General features: G+C 43.8%; 1 protein-coding gene across 5 annotated transcripts in view; it reads left to right on the top strand.

The window, feature by feature from the left end:
* The window catches only part of LOC126531687 (protein Aster-B-like), a 129,632-nt gene that overhangs the window by 97,133 nt on the left and 16,100 nt on the right, over positions 1–16,399 (top strand). For 3 of the 5 annotated variants that reach the window (XM_050179347.3, XM_050179351.3, XM_050179349.3), the window contains 8 exons: positions 4,033–4,098; positions 5,475–5,661; positions 6,793–7,026; positions 7,214–7,298; positions 7,725–7,828; positions 11,967–12,143; positions 12,785–12,955; positions 14,615–15,004. In XM_050179347.3, the coding sequence (XP_050035304.1) occupies positions 4,033–4,098; positions 5,475–5,661; positions 6,793–7,026; positions 7,214–7,298; positions 7,725–7,828; positions 11,967–12,143; positions 12,785–12,955; positions 14,615–15,004 (1,414 nt within the window). The remainder of the gene's footprint in view (positions 1–4,032; positions 4,099–5,474; positions 5,662–6,792; positions 7,027–7,213; positions 7,299–7,724; positions 7,829–11,966; positions 12,144–12,784; positions 12,956–14,614; positions 15,005–16,399) is intronic. The other 2 variants (XM_050179350.3, XM_050179352.3) reach the window with 2 other exon arrangements.

Below are 16,399 nucleotides of genomic sequence, written 5' to 3' on the forward strand. Positions count from 1 at the left end.
GTCTAGGTGCAGCGCACCGTGAATAGGTGCAGAAGGTGCAGAGAAACTTGGCTGAATCGAATAGACCTATTGCTATAGACATACTAGTAATTAATAATTACATGTTATTACGAAAGTGTTACTAATTATTACTAAACTAATTACCAACAAATTACTGTTTATTATACTAACAAATCTAACCAGCTGGCTAACTAGCCAGCCACATAGGTAATTACTAAACTAATTATCGAAAAAATAAGTAACCTAACTTAGTAACTAGTCTAACTACGAGTACATTAACTAAGCTCAATAAGTAACGTCACAAACTACAGTAAGAAAACAAACTCAACCACTAAACTAATCACATAACTAACATACCTACTAACTAAATAAATAAGGTAACTAACAAAACTAATTAGCTAATCAAATAAATAAAGCTAGCCTACTGGTTAACAAATTTATCTAACTGAAATAACAAAATTATACGCTAATAGCCTACCTAACTACAATAACTAAGCAAAATTAACTTACCAACTAGCGACTAACACACTGAACTAGCTAACCAAATATGGCTTATCCAATTAACTGGACAAAGTGCAAATAGAGACATTTGAACGAAACAGTTAGTGCAAGGAAGGCTACTAGGGGGATAGTGGGCGACGTCGATCGTAAGATGTTGCCGTGTATAATTTAAACACAAGCGCATCGCACATTAAATTATTTTGTTAAAAGTTACCATTGCATGTTCACTTTACAAACAAGCTGAAATAATAGTGGGAGAGGCGCCTTTCCTTATGAAAGACTTGCATGATTGCGCCGCCTGGTCATCTGGCGCGGCAGATTGTTCACCGGATGGATGGATGTTATGAGCGTCCCCTTTGGAATAGGGCGATGGGTTGCGCCACCAAGCTCTTGCTACTATACGCCTAATATCCTACCTAGGTTAAACAATGAAAAAAGAACAAAAAAACACTAATCACCTTCTACTTAGGCCAGCGCCTCTGGTGACGCCTTATGACCCTACATGAAACTTTCGCGGAAGTTTCATGACAAGATGAAAAGTATCGAAAGACCCTGCTATTATAGTAATGACGCCAACCTGCCGCTACCGTCAATGACACCATGTATTTTGACAGCACCTTCTCGAGAATGCGTGGCTAAATGTTTGTCAATAAATATTTTCAGCATTCTTACTAAAGCCTCAATATGGGAAGTTTGAAAATCTTTTATGCGCGAGAACTGCCCAGATACGGAATCTATTTTGCAATCTGTGAGAGCACGTTGGCGTGCCAGCATTTTGAACGCGAAATTCAATGGCTCATGTGCTTAAGTATGCTTCACCGCAATACAGAAGCGGAGTGTGGTGAAGCAGTTTGCAATTGTGTACTGCGGTGAAGCAGTGACAGAACCTAATTATTGATTAACCATTAAAAAAAGTAAAGTGCAACGTGCAGTGCGCCCCGAAAACGTGTATTACAGTGAAGCATACTAACAGTCGCAAGACCGAACCACCGTTCAGTGAAGTATAATAAAAGTGGGAAAGAGCAAATTTGGCATGTCAGACTAAATTATTTTATTCAAAACTTCACCCTTTCCATTTATCTGCGCATGCCTTAGACAGGCACGACTCACTGTGGCTAGAAGACAAATTCTGCCTGCATCTACCTGAACATTTCTCCTTTTTCTTTCTTGTTGTTTTTTCTCCGTTACGCTCTGCTGCTCCGTGTATGATAGAAAAAATGCCACTATTTATACTAGGAGTGCAATCACAGTTTCTCGGTGCGCATTCGTGTTCAGGTAAAGCAGTTCCTTGCCTACACTACACCGAGACGCTTGAGTACTACCGACAAAGCCGCCATAACTATCCCCCTCCTCATCCTTCGCTTAATAGGGCAGATGCCGCTGTCTGGCGTCAACTGCAGACCAATTCTTTTCCTTGTCTCCACATGCAACATATCTTTCATCCCACACAATACCCTTAATATTGTCCCTACTGTGGGGCCAAACCCATGGTGTACCACTCCACATGGGAATGCCCTAACCCTTCAGGTGTTCCTCCTATACCCAACCCTACCCTTTCCTATTGGGAGTCTGCGCTGCTCAGCAAAAGCCGATAGGAACAGCAACGGTTGATCCAGCGGGCTCGCGAAGTCGCGCATGGCAATGGAACCCTGAACTGAGAGCCCCACTCATCGAGGAAAATTGCCTACATGATATTGATGCAACGCTTACACACTTATCACCTGCCTCAATGATCCTTTTGGCCTATATTATTAATCGAACCCGTCCCGGTCACGGCGGCCGCATTTCGATGGGGGCGAAATGCGAAAAACACCCGTGTACTTAGATTTAGGTGCACATTAAAGAACCCCCAGGTGGTCGAAATTTCCGGAGTCCTCCATTACGGCATGCCTCATAATCAGATAGTGGTTTTGGCACGTAAAACCCTATAATTTTTTTTTATTAATCGAACCCATTTGTCATGGCTTCTGGCAACCACAGCGCCTTCCGCGGTGGGCGTTATGTGTGGGCCAAACAGAGCAGTGCTTGAATGACAGGCTGAGGCAACATAACAACAAAGTCAAAATGGGGAGGGAGGGCCATCTGGCAATTCATTGTAGAAATTGCAAATGCAAGCCAGACTTTAACGCCTGCGCTGTGCTTGCCAGAAGCCATGACAAATGGGTTCGATTAATAATATAGGTAAAAATGATCATTGAGGCCGGTGATAAGTGCGTAAGTGTTGCATCAATGTCATTATCACACAAAGAACTGCTTTACCTGAACGCGAATGCACACTGAGAAACTGATTGCGCTCCTAGTATAAATAGTGGCGCTTTTTTCTTATTAAACATTTTTGGAAGTGGCGCCTTGTGTGTGTGTTCCTTCTTCATCCACCATCGTTGTCACGCCTTCACTTCAGATCTTGCTTACCCAACACGCCCAACTATCCATCCTAAAGTCATAAATGAGGGATCCAAAAGAACTGTGATTGTTCTGCAATCATATATATTTCTCTATCATTCTTCCAGGGCTAATTCAAAAAACGCTACTAAAAATCTTTATTTTATACTTTCGGTTGTTTACTTGTTCTTGGCAGAGTTCTTCCTGCACTTCTGTCATGTGCAACTCCATTTGATGTGGTTCCTTGTTTGCCAAGTAAAAGAGAGGTGTATCTCACTGTACACCCATTTCAATTCTCTTTTGCGGGTTTACATGTCTTTATGGCGAATGGTGGGCATTATTCACATTTGTACTAGTAAAGGTAACTCCCCCCTCCTCATCTGCATAGAAAGAGTTACCTTGGGTTGAGCCCCCCCCCCTCCCCGAAAAAAATATCCTGATTCCAACGATCTGGCAGCCCACGAAGCCGTTTAATGAACCATGGGGATTAACTCAGTGATAAACACCGGCACCGCATGTTTCAGCTTCACTGGTTAACCATCTGTATGAGCCAGAGAGAAACTGCTGCGCGTGTGCTTGGCTGCGACGAAGAGCAACATTGTCAATTAATGGCACAGCTAATCCAACACCACCTAGATAGCAGAAGGCCTTTTCACTCCGATCCATGACATCATGTCGCCTGGCCCGACTACCATAGATTCTAATGGGGATGCTCCCAAGTAGGCAGCAGTGATTTTGACGTCACCACTTTCATTGTGCCAGCATTCTCAATGGAAATTTTGGGCCAGGTAGCATGACGTCATGGATCGGAGTAAACAGGCCTTGTGCTATCTAGGTGGTGTTGGCTAATCGTGCACATCTCTTTCTGTCTGTTTTCTTTCCGCACATGTGCATGGGGTTTTCGGAGTACAGGCAACAGACAGACGGACGGAAGAATCGGCTAGCCATATACAGCTTCGCTGTAAAAGTTAACCGTCATCACCTCAAGGCATTAGATTCCACCAGTTTGCCAAGTCTTAACGAAACTATCACTTATTTATTTCTTCTGTGGATGGGGAAAACTCAACGAATTTAGATTCCTCTGGGTGTCTCTGCCATAAGTATTGGTTGTGCTGGCGTGAAGAAAGCCTGAATGCCTATCTTGTGCAGGAGGAAGCCTGAGGGCTCACCAACTCTCCAGGTGTCACTGCATAACAGCCGGAATGAAGCTGTCAGGTGGGTTTTGGTTTCAAGCTGTGCTGCGTCATGGTGCTCTGGCAAGCCTGTAATAGGGCAGTTGCATTGTTCCATTGCCCCTGTAAATTATTACTCACAAATTACTACGTTTTCATCCATGGAATCCCCAATGAAACGAATAATTTTGCGTATAGCTGCGGTCTCACGAAAATACGTTCAGCATTGCTGTGAAGTCACACCTGAAGCTAACATATAACTGTTCTGCTCCATATTCCTGTGAAACCACACTGGGATTCAACAGATTACAGTGAAAAATGTACTTTTATTCTGTTGTGCAACAGTGGTGCAGAATTCTCGCATATATTGAGTGGGTTGGCTTGCAGAATACACAACTCGAATGATCACTAAATGTTTTATATCGTATTGCCTAGGTCACTCACAATGCTTTGAACTACTGCTCTGCACCAGCTGCTCTTGGTCATCTTTCATTTTAGCACTAATTAACCAATCTGGGCTTCTTTTATTCACTGTAAAAAAAAGACGGCAGACTTGTGCGATCTTACAGAATCGCAGCCATTTATAGCATATTATACTGCATGCAATGGGAGGTGGGCTTACCTTGTGCCCTGTCCAGGAGCTGTAGTTTCAAGCAATCATTTTCTGTAACATCACTTTCTGCATGGGCAAGTTTGCTGTAATTTACTGGATGGGAGGGTGATGAAAGATATTTGGTGAGCTTGTTTTTTGTTCACATTTTATTGTTGTCAAATGTCTTGCACAATGATTGATAGAAGGGATAAAGAAGCAACACATCCTATCTGATACTATGCTAAAATGTATCACTGAAAATTATCATTGCAACCTATAATACATATGCAGGCAACCTTGAAATGGCCAGCTACAGTCTTTTAAAGTGTAAGCCAGCTTAGGGCATGTTTTTTAGGAGTAAGCTTATCCCCAAGGCCTTGTGATATCGCAATAGTAGGATATTGCAAATGCCACTGGGCGCCATTTGTCTTGGTGCAAGCATTGATATATGTCTCCAATGCAACTGGAAACTTCATTGCTCCAAGGCACTTGGTTTTATTATGAAAATCATGGCAGGGTCTCTTCAGGCGTTAAGTCTGTTTCATCTGAATGTGTGTGGAAACAAATTTTTGGCACACCTTGAGATGTTTTCTGCACATTATCTTTTTGTAAATAAAAGCAACTGGGATGCGTAAAGTGTGACAGAAAAGGGTGCATGATGGTGCTATCAGTTGGCATCGGCTATTGCACTACGCTTGGGTTTCAAGGTCACCAAACATACATGTGCATCCTACTGTGCTTGCAGGCATGAACTCTCAGATATAGAGACTGATAGAAAGTGCCACGAGAACAGCTGTAGCCCTTGCCCTTACCTGTACACACTGCAGGTGCCCATCACCATCAAGTCCAAGCCAAAGCCCACAGCTGGGTGCTCGGTCTCCATGTTTCGATGGGGATCGCACAGCGACCTCAGCTGCAGTGCTATCACTTGATGCTTCTTCAGAGAATGCGGCTGCAGTGGGTGACAGCCAAGGATCTCTGGATCGAGCATCAGACTCATCTCGTTCTTCCCAGGTAACCACTTATTCTGCACTTTCATTAAACATGAATTCCATAGAAATCCACTAGAGGTGTGTCCATGAAAGGAAAGTTGTCATTCATGTGGAACTCAGAGTTGTCTCTCAATTCACCCTTTTCCTGCCACCTGCGAGCCTCTTGGTTGACTGAGCTAGTAAAGTGCCCAAGAAAGGTGATAGAATCAGGTTTGATTTTTGGGTGTGGACAAATTCAACAGTAGAAGTTCATTCATGAGGAACAAGTATAGGTTCCTGTTGTAGTGTTGTGCTGCTTTTAGAAGGATGCCCACCTTCCCTTTCATTATGGTTACTTTATGAACTCTAGTGAAGGAGGTGTGTGTTATAGCACCCTCCTTGTTTTATTGTCCTGAAATATGGTACAAGAGCGGCCATGACAAGCCATTGGTGTTTTGTGTGGTGTTTGGCATACACTCTGCCATGCCTCTGTGAAGCTGTAAGCCAAACATAAGATGTGCAGAACAGCCGTACAGTATTGAAAAACAGCATGCCTTCATGCTGTACCTGGCTGCTGCTTTATCTCAGTATCCACTCAAATTTACTTTCTAAAATGTGTGTGAAATTAAAGAAATCTGTTACCTGCACAAAAATGTTTTCATCTTCATTGCAGTTTAACTTACCTTAATTAAGGGGAGGCTGCGAATATTTTGCACATGCCTGGTGTCAACATTTCTGACTTTCTGGATGGAATCTGCCAGGTGCACTTGTGATTTGTGATTTATTTCCTTAGCTTTAGAGCACATCTTGTTAAACCGCCTTTTGCTGTATTCCTTGGCACCTCTCACTCGTTCAGTGCATTTTTGCAATTGAGGGCAATCCTTTTGCTACGCACTCAGTCTGTAGGGATCGAAGGGCACCGAAGTTATCATTTTGTAGTAGAAGTAGCACAGCCAGGAAAAAAAGCATGTGGACCGTGATTTCCACAATAGCATTAGGAGCGGCAGGTTAGACCAGGGAGTGAAGATGCATAGTGTGACCTTGACAGGTGCACCACAATGTTTGCGTGCTGAAGTTTCGGGTGCACGTGTCAATAGTAAGTCAGAGACGGTCTGTGATACTACTCAGTATTCCTTTTTTTGCTACCTCCGTAATTCACAAACTTTTGTTCCAGACTGCATATGAGTGCCAGATACAACTGACCTGCCAACTCATGCCTGGTATGCATGTTATGCAGCCACTGGCACCACCTTCTCTTCTTGGCTGCCCATCGGAGATAGGGATGTCGCCACGGCCCAGTCCTGAAGGGACACGCGAGCCCTTAAGCCGAAGCCTTGAGAAATCTACAGACAGCAAAGGAAGCAACAAGATGCTTGAGAAGAAAAAGAAGACATCGTCCTGGTACAATGTAAGTTGAGGTTCTCCTCATCTAGATTGAGTTTTCTTAAAACGGTCAACTCTACAGTTGCGCATGTTCGTGACCTTACTTTCATTGCTTGATAATGGCGGCAACTGTTGACGACATGAATAAAATGAAACAATAGTACATGTTGGGCAGTGACCTCTATTGGCGTTACTTTTGGCTGGCTCTGCAGATGCTGAATCCAACGTACAAGTCGCGCAGTGAAGACTTCAAGCGGCTCTTTAAGGACTTGCCTGAGACAGAACGACTCATTGTTGGTATGCTCCGCCTACTTACACAGGAACACGTGCATCTTACCTAACTTTATGGCAATGCAATTAAACATTTAGTTTTCTCTCAGCATGGCACTCATCAGCTTTCTTTTTTTATTGCAATAATGTAAGCACAATTTTCAGCAGATGTAATACAAAGGTGATGATGGAAGAATGCTATGAAGTGCACCAGTCACGACTGGAGAAAACCAGTGCCATCATTTGATATCTTTGAATGATTTAATATGCTGAAGCACGATCTTTTTTCTGTTATTTGAATTTGCTCATTCAGTTTTTTTATTTGCTGCTATGTGTATAATCCAGTTTTCCTTTCTTCCTTTGCAATTGTTATGCGAAAACAGCCTTGTGTCGTGCAATTGACCTTTTCAAAGGAAATAATGAAGCCAGTAACAAGAGCCTCGTTTTGTGCAGACTACTCATGCGCCCTGCAGAGGGACATCCTTGTGCATGGGCGCCTTTACGTGACGCAGAACTTCATCTGCTTCTACGCCAACATCTTCCGCTGGGAGACCAATGTGAGTTGTTAACTGTCTCCAGCCTTGCATGCAAGCTAGGCATGGGTGGCAGCCTTTTATATGCAGGGTCTTCCCGTGTTATGGGTATGTGCTGATTAGTTTTATAGCACTATTAGCTGGCTTCATTGTGGCATCAGGGCACAGAGATGATTAATCTGTCATCAAGAGTAGTCTGATTAAGTTGTCATATCTGCTATTTCTTTCAGATAAAAAAGAAAAGATAAATTTACACTGGCTTTAAATGAAAAACTTTGGAGGATGCTTAAGCTTCACTTTTAAGGGTGGAACACAATATATATAGCATTCAAAGATCCTTGACTGCTTCTCACACTTCCTGTCAAACTGTAATGTTTACCGGGAATACTGGCGATGAACACTATGCATGAAGGCAAGCTTTCTTGTAAAAACACGGCCTCTTGCGAGGGCAAATGTTCTGTTATTGTTTCGTACTTTTAATATTTCAGTCTGAGACGATTTAACATAGAAGGCATGCGCTGTCGGTGTTTTGTCTCATGACGTCTGTGGGCTGTCATTCTCAAAATTCCGAGCAATAACTTTGTAAAAAATATGAGACAGTGCATGAGCAATTTTAGTGATAGAAGAACTGTAGTATCGTACAGAATATACATATATGGCAATTTTTATTCACAGGATGCCCGGCGCTGATGGCAGATGCCGACACTGGATTTTCTGCGACACAGTGCTCTTAATGCTATTTCATTAATACTATGATCCCCCTAACAGTGAGAATAATCCTGTACACAGACATGTGAAAAGAAGTGCAGGGGGGGGGGGGGGGGGAGGTAGTTTAAGGAGGCCCAGTGAAGAAGGCAAGGATTTGTCACGTGACGTCTGGCTTGCTATAGAACTCGTTGATGACTGTGATAGAAAGGTGACATTGATAAAGTTAAGGGCACCGAACATTGAACGTGAGTTTCCTATTTCTTAATTTCTGATGAAATAATATCGAACAGCTCCAGTTGAAGCACTTTTACAACACTGCAATGAGTTTCAACAAGACACTTCAACAAAGCTTCTAAAATACACTCCCTCACCAGAACAGGAATTGGCCTCCCTGCTGCAGTATTAGGCCAGTCCCTACCAAATGACTCATTCGACTAACCAATGGCCCTCAGTCCCCAGCAGCTGCGGATCACCTGACTAAGGCAACGTCAGGCTTGTAACACAGCAGAGGGTACTAAGAATCTTTAGACCCAGACAGGGCTCCAATGGAAACTGACCCTTGCAATGTTTAACACCTGAACCCTCTCAAGTGAAGCAAGCCTAACAGGACTCTTTGAGGAACTATCAGGCATTGTTTGGAATATCATTGGCTTTAGTGAGGTTAGAAGAACTGGTGAGGCTTATACAGTGCTGACAAATGGCCATGTCCTCTGCTATAGAGGACTACCGTATAAGAAGCAGTTCGGAGTAGGATTCCTAATCCATAAGGACATAACGAGCAACATTGACGAATTCTACAGCATTAATGTAGCAGTAGTCGTAAGAAAGCTAAATAAGAGGTATAGAATAAAGGTAGTACAAAGCTTCGCTCCAACCTACAGTCACGATGATAAAGAAATAGAACAGTTTTATGAAGATGTTGAATTAGGGATGCGAAAAGTGCAAGCTCAGTATACTGTAGTCATGGGCGAATTCAATGAATAAGTGAGGAAAAAGCAGGCTGGTGAACAAGTAATCCGCAACTACGGCACGGATTCTAGGAACACTCGAGGAAAGATTTTGGAAGAATTTGCAGAAAGGAATAAGCTGCAAATAATGAACACCTTCTTCAGAAAGCATTGCAACAAAAAGGGGACCTGCAAAAGCCCTAATGGTGAAACAAGAAATGAATTTGATTTCATACTTTCTGCCGATCCCAGCATAGTGCACGATGTAGAAGTGTTAGGTCGGGTAAAGTGCAGTGATCATAGGTTAATGAGGGCTTGGATTCACCTCAATTCGAAGACAAAAAGAGTTGAATTGGTCAAGAAGAAACAGGCCAACTTAGATGCACTAAGGGTAAAAGCAGACCAATTCAAGTTGGCACTGGCAAACAAATATGCAGCCTTAGAACAGAGAGATGAATATGACATAGAGGCAATGAAGGGAACTGTAACTAGGCTGGCTTCAGAAGCAGCAATTGAAGTGGGAGGTAAGGCACCAAGGCAACCAGTAGGTAAGCTCTCCCAAGTAACGAATGACCTAATAAAGAAACGACAGAGAATGAAAGTGTTCAACTCAAGAGATCAGATAGAGTTCGCGGAACTGTCAAAACTGGAACTGTCAAAACTGATCAACAAGGAGGAAATACATAAGAGACATTCGAAACTATAATGTGAGAAAGACTGAGGAAGCACTAAAAAATGGACGCAGCCTGAAAACAGTGAGAAGAAAACTAGGCATTGGATAAACCAAGATGTATGCACTGAAAGATAGGCAGGGTAATATCATCAGCAATCTCTAAGATATAGTAAAAGCAGCACAAGAATTCTATACTGACATGTACAGTACCCAAAGCAGCCACGATACCTCCATTCGAAGTAGTAATGAACAGGTTACAGAGGCTCCTTCTATAACTAGCGATGAAGTTAGAAGGGCTTTGCAAGACATGAAATGGGGAAAAGCGGCAGGAGAAGATGGACTACCAGTCGATTTAATCAAAGATGGAGGAGACATAATGCTTGAAATTTCAGAAGCATGGGAAGATACAGAGAAACAAGGTTAGAAAGCTGAACAAAACGCAGTAGAAGAAAGGCAGAGAGCTGATCAAAAGGAAGCTGCAGAAAGAAAGGAATGAGAGGAGCAGAGAGCTCTTGAACTAAAGCTAAAGGAACTAGACTTGCAGTGGGATCTGTCCAGGCAATCGGCAAATAACATCTCAATAAATGAAAGGCATTCAGGTGAAGCAGAAGTAAAGGGATCACATGCTGTCGTTCAAGGTAAACAATGACATGGGATTGTTTCTCGTTACTTTTGAACGAACCTGCGAGAAAAACTGGTTGGCACTAGAGAGTTGGCCACAGATTCGAACCGTTCTTCCTGGTGAAACAACTGAAATGATTGCGAAGCTAACGAGAGACGACACAGATTACTACCAGAAAGTAAAAGCTGCGTTGCTAAGGAAATATCGGCACTCAGCGGAGGCTTTCTGGTGTCATTTTTTTGAGGCAGCTAGAAAACCGGGCGAGTCTTTTCAAGATTTCACTTATAAGTTGAAAGTAAATTTAATTGAGTGGCTAAAAGGGGAAGATGTGTTCGGTTGTCACGACAAGGTTGTTGAGTTAATGTGTATGGAGCAATTCTGTAGGTCCTTGAACGAAAAGATGCGCCTATGGATTCAAAACAGGTCAGGAAAAAAGGGGTTGAAATGAGCTGCAGTGCTAGCAGGTGAATTTGCCGCACGTCGCGAATCCAAGAAAACACACGTCAGGCTGTTAACTAAATTCAGCAAAGAGGAAAACAGGCACCCCTTTCACAACAAGAAAGCTGAAGGTGGGACAAAAGATGTGCAGACCAATAATTCAGGACAGAATAACACCGCAGTGAAAGATGAAAGAAAAACAGAAAATGCATTTGAGGCTAGAAAACTGGGTGTCTGTTTCCATTGCCAGGAACCTGGACACCTTGCAATCTGCTGTCGGAAGCCTAGAATTGTTTTTTCTTTCTTGAAAGGTGACGATGACAACTTGGCCCTCTTAGAACCCTACCTTTGCGACATAGTAGTGAATGGAATGTTGTGTAAGGTACTTAGGGACTCAGCTGCATCAGTGGACATTGTCCACCCTGCGTACGTGAAACCTGAGGATTATGTGAAACCTGAGGATGTCTGTTAATGACCCGCCATGGTTGCTTAGTGGCTATGGTGTTGGGCTGCCAAGCACGAGGTCGTGGGATCGAATTCCGGCCACAGCAGCCACATTTCAATGGGGGCGAAATGCAAAACCACCTGTGTACTTAGATTTAGGTTCACGTTAAAGAACCCCAGGTGGTCCAAATTTTTGGAGTCCCCACAGTGGCGTGCCTCATAATCAGATCGTGGTTTTGGCACCATGTAAAACCCCATGGTAAAACCACTATGGTAAAGCCCCATAGTTTAATTTTTTTTGTCTGGTAATGGAGCTCTGATGTTTGACAGGTGGTGATCCGGTGCAAAGACGTGACCAGCATGACCAAGGAGAAGACTGCCCGTGTGATCCCCAATGCAGTCCAGGTATGCACAGACCACGAAAGGCACTTCTTCACATCATTTGGTGCGCGGGACAAGACATATCTCATGCTGTTCCGCATCTGGCAGAACGCACTCATGGAGCAGGTAAGCTGCATATGCACTAATTCCTGCACTCTGATATCAGCCCCCTTGAGGACTGTGCCCCAAAGGCAATTGCTGAATGTCTGAAGTGTGGAAGTGGTTGGGCCAGTTCTGTTACGATGTGAAGTGTTGGTGCAGGGGCCGTCACATTCCACCAAGATGGCCTTCATATAATGCATTCCACAGCAACTGCTGTGCTGTACATTCTGTGTCACTCAATCAATGAACATGTCATGGTCTCAAACATCATGCTTCTGCACCTGAATAGTCACCCAAACATGGGCTGCAGTTGTAGAAACAGCTGTAAGAACAACTCCAAAACTTGTCGTCTTCACCTTTAAGCAGAAGCCATTTGAATGGCTAATCCTAAAGACTTACGTTATTTGGTCATGGATGTTATGTTCATATTATCTTCTGTAACTCATTCAACTTTTGCAAGGCAACTTTCTAAAACATGGGCACAAGGGTATAGTCAAAGTTCCTGCATCCTTTATTATAACGGAATCGACCCAGCAACTTCCACTGCCGTAGCTAATGCACTGTGTGTGGCCAGGGGACAGACTTTTCCGGGTACTGAAATCGGAATGCGGCTCGGGCAACCTCCACTAGGGTAGCCCTGCTCACTGTGGCTTTGCTCCGGGCAGCCCATGTCAACACAGGAGCTGTGGCAGTGGGTCCACTACAGTTACGGAGATGAGCTGGGGCTGACGAGTGACGATGACGACTACGTCGCACCGCCATATCTGGAAGACGAGGCACGCCGAGGACGGCTCGCCGCTGCCCTCAAGGCTGGCCCTCAGCCACCTAGCCTCTTTGTGAGTAACAGTGTTGGTAACTTTTTTTTAGACAAAGTTGCCAGGTCACGGCCCGGAACGCTCCAGTGATGACAGTGATTGACTCTCCAAATTTTGTCTTGTTTTAATTGTTCCTAGGCACCTACTTTACTATTTCTTAAGCTAACTCTAAATTACCTCCTGCAGTTTTTGAGTCAACAGTCGGAATGTGAAAAGGCAAAAACAACCTCCGATTTTAAACAATATCAGATTTCAAGGTTTTGCTTTACAGAAGCAATTTTGATGCACCCTTATGGCTCACTAATAAACACTTCCATATACATTTAGGGTGAATGCCCCCCTTGGGGATAAAATTGTGGCTAGGCAGTGACCTTAGCCAAAGTCCCTTGAGGAATTTTACCGGAATTCAGTGGCTGTTTATGTCACTAAAGTAGTCTCCAAAGAGTCAAAGCTGTTAAAGTGAAAGAAAAGCTCGCTAGATTTAGCAACTTTCTCGCCAAGTTACCAACACTGGTGAGTAGCATGGCAGCAGGACGAGTGGTCGCACCATGTTGCGAAACGCTGTCTCTAATGAAATTACACCATTGCTTGTGCTAGTTGGTACCTCCTGTGTAGCGGAATAGGCAACTTTATCTTCACATAAGTGGTGTCTTTGAATGCAGGGAGCTTTTGTGGGTGGAAATCACACAGGCCTGGAACACTAAATCTAGCTGACATGTTGTGGACGGACCCGAGTTGCCATTTCTATGTTGTGTGCATATTGCACATAGGGGGGCACTTAGTGGGCAAAGGCTTTCCCCTGGCTGCTGTTTGTCTTCACCTATTTTTTACCACAGTAATGAGTCATTCAAACCTCAGGTAATTCAATAAAAATATATCTGGTTTGTTGGAGTTTGAATTAATGCTGCTCACCAGTCTTTGAAAAATTCTTAGCAATGGAGCAATGTTTATAACTGTGTGCCACTAAATGTTGGTGTAGTTCCAGATACAGAGAAACCATGAATATGGTTCTTCTTGGAAAGCTTAGAAAATGTTATCATTGGAAAACAGTAGTTAGGCACAATGCAGCTTTTGTAATACTGCTCGGATATGGCATTATGCGTGGTGCACCACTGTTATGCATGCTCTCTACAATTTGTACATGCTCGAGGCGCACATTGTAATTAATTGCATGCAGCAATCCTTTTATCGCCTGTGCGTCACCCAGAGGGACCATTTTTTATGTGCAGCAAATGCAGCTGCACAGATGTTGCCGTGCAGATGCATGTGGTGATGAAAGCCCTAGACAATCCTGAGAAAAGGACTACCTTCCTTCAAATAGGTTCCTTCGTTTGTCATTGCACTGAATTGTGCTCAAGTTCTACCGTGTGCATGTGTTTTCTTCCTAGAGCCTTGGGAGGCTGGCTTTCCCACAAATCTCACTTGCATAGTAGTTGCGCTTGCTATATCTTGATGTGTGGAATTGGTGAAATGATCTCACGTTACATCCAGAACACGTGGTTCGGAATATCACAGGTTACATTTGTGGGAAACTGCCTTTACATTTGTGCAAACACAATGTGTTGGCTGAAACTCTGAAGTTGAAAGCGAAAGCCTAGCCTAAAGTTTCCTGATCAAGGCCATTCCCCTGTCAGTCCACAAAGTTGTGCCACCTGAGACCTTTGAATAACCATGTGCCAGGAGGAAGAGCTTCCCAATGGGGAAGACGATGAAGATGAAGAGGCTTCAGGGCCCGAGCTGTTCGCAAGCGCCCGCGAGGCTCAGCATTCGGAGATGCCAACAGACTTGAGTGACTCAAGCGACACAGCCGAGCCACCCGAATGTCCGTCGACACACGAGGGCAGGCAGATCCTGAACCTGACGCTGCCACTGTCTGTGGACCAGCTGTTCACGCTGCTGTTCACAGGGTCGCGCTTCTTCCATGACCTTCTGACCTCGCGCAAGACGTACGATGTCACCGAGAGCAACTGGCAGCCCTGCCCTGAGACGGGAAACAAACTGCGCCAGCTCACCTACACAGTCACCCTCAACCACGCCATGGCCAAGGCAGCACAGACAACAGAGACACAGGTGACTGAGGCTTGGTAGCCTTTACTTGTAGGGGCCCGCTTCGGGTCTAAGAGTGCAGTTATACTTTCATTGAAATGAAAATAAGAGACTTCGTCATGATAGAGCTTACTCGTTTTCATTTAAGTGTACAGAAAGTTCAAGTTAGTAAAGAAAAAAAATGAATACATACATAACCTGGGTAGCACAAGCGTGCTTGAAAAGCCGAAGAAAGCACACAATGCCCCAGTACACTCCATAATGTAAAGGGTACCATAATTAAGTAAAGGCCAGTGGACCATTGCTGGCAGAGGTCAACTGGTATTATTTCTTTACTGTAGATTGCACATGCACACAGCACATAATATAAGTACAAGAAATCGTCGCTGTAAATTAATAGCTAACAAAATGGGTAAAATTGTGAAAAGAAAAACCGACTGAAAAAGTTCAAGCATGTTAAACAATTTGCATTGCTCATAACACTGTGTCCCTACTCATACATTCCCGTTGTGTTGCTTGCTTGCTTTTCAAGAACCACCCAAACGAGTGCACCGCTTTCTGCTGTGCTGGTTTCCATGGGCCGAGTAGCTTCACAATCATTGCAATTGACACTTAAGTTCAGTGGGAAGCATTTAAGATTTTTCCCTACAAATACTGGCTTCATGTTCTTGTTGTGGACTATGTCCATTATTCCATGGTGTGAATTAGGAGGAGACATTGTGGGAGACTGGATTAGATGCTGTGCAGATGCCGTTATATGTATACCTTATCAGCAGTGAGAAAGGTTTGGTGAAATGTAAAAGCTAGGCTGTTAACAGCTGGTACTTTTGCAGTCACTTTTTAAGAAATTTGGAGGATGCTTAAAGGGACATTAAAGCCAAATACTAAGTCGACGTGGACTGTTTAAATACCATTCCAGAAACCTCGCAACGCTTGTTTTGCACCAAGAAAAGACATAGTTTACAAGAGAATTACATCTGAAGGGTTTGAATGCCTTTTTCGAAATTCAAGTCTCCCGCCATCCAACCGGGAGAGTGGTGACGTTGAATACACCATCACCACCCTTTGCTGCCGTCGGTGAGTAAAACCCCGCCCGACAGACAGCGCTACCGAGCCAAGACAGAGTGGTGGATTTGCCACTGCAGCTGCTTTTCGGTCAAGTGGCGTAGACCGTTCGGGCATTCCACTACGTCACGTGGAAGTTGAATTCTGTGCTACTTGCAGTTTGTGCGAGTTTCGTGAGCTAGCGAAACCAGTCAGCACTGCACGATAACGAAACAAGTGAACGCAAAAGTGTGGGCTGTTCAGATTTGAGCAAAAATGAAACCTTTCAACCGCCCGCATTGTTGTCAAGGGTAACTTCAATTAGTTCTTTTTTCTCAAAAGTGAAATAGAACTGGACAAATAGCATTTTCTGTC

The sequence above is a fragment of the Dermacentor andersoni genome, chromosome 5, assembly GCF_023375885.2.
Source record: "Dermacentor andersoni chromosome 5, qqDerAnde1_hic_scaffold, whole genome shotgun sequence".
NCBI classification, from domain to species: Eukaryota; Metazoa; Arthropoda; class Arachnida; order Ixodida; family Ixodidae; genus Dermacentor; species Dermacentor andersoni.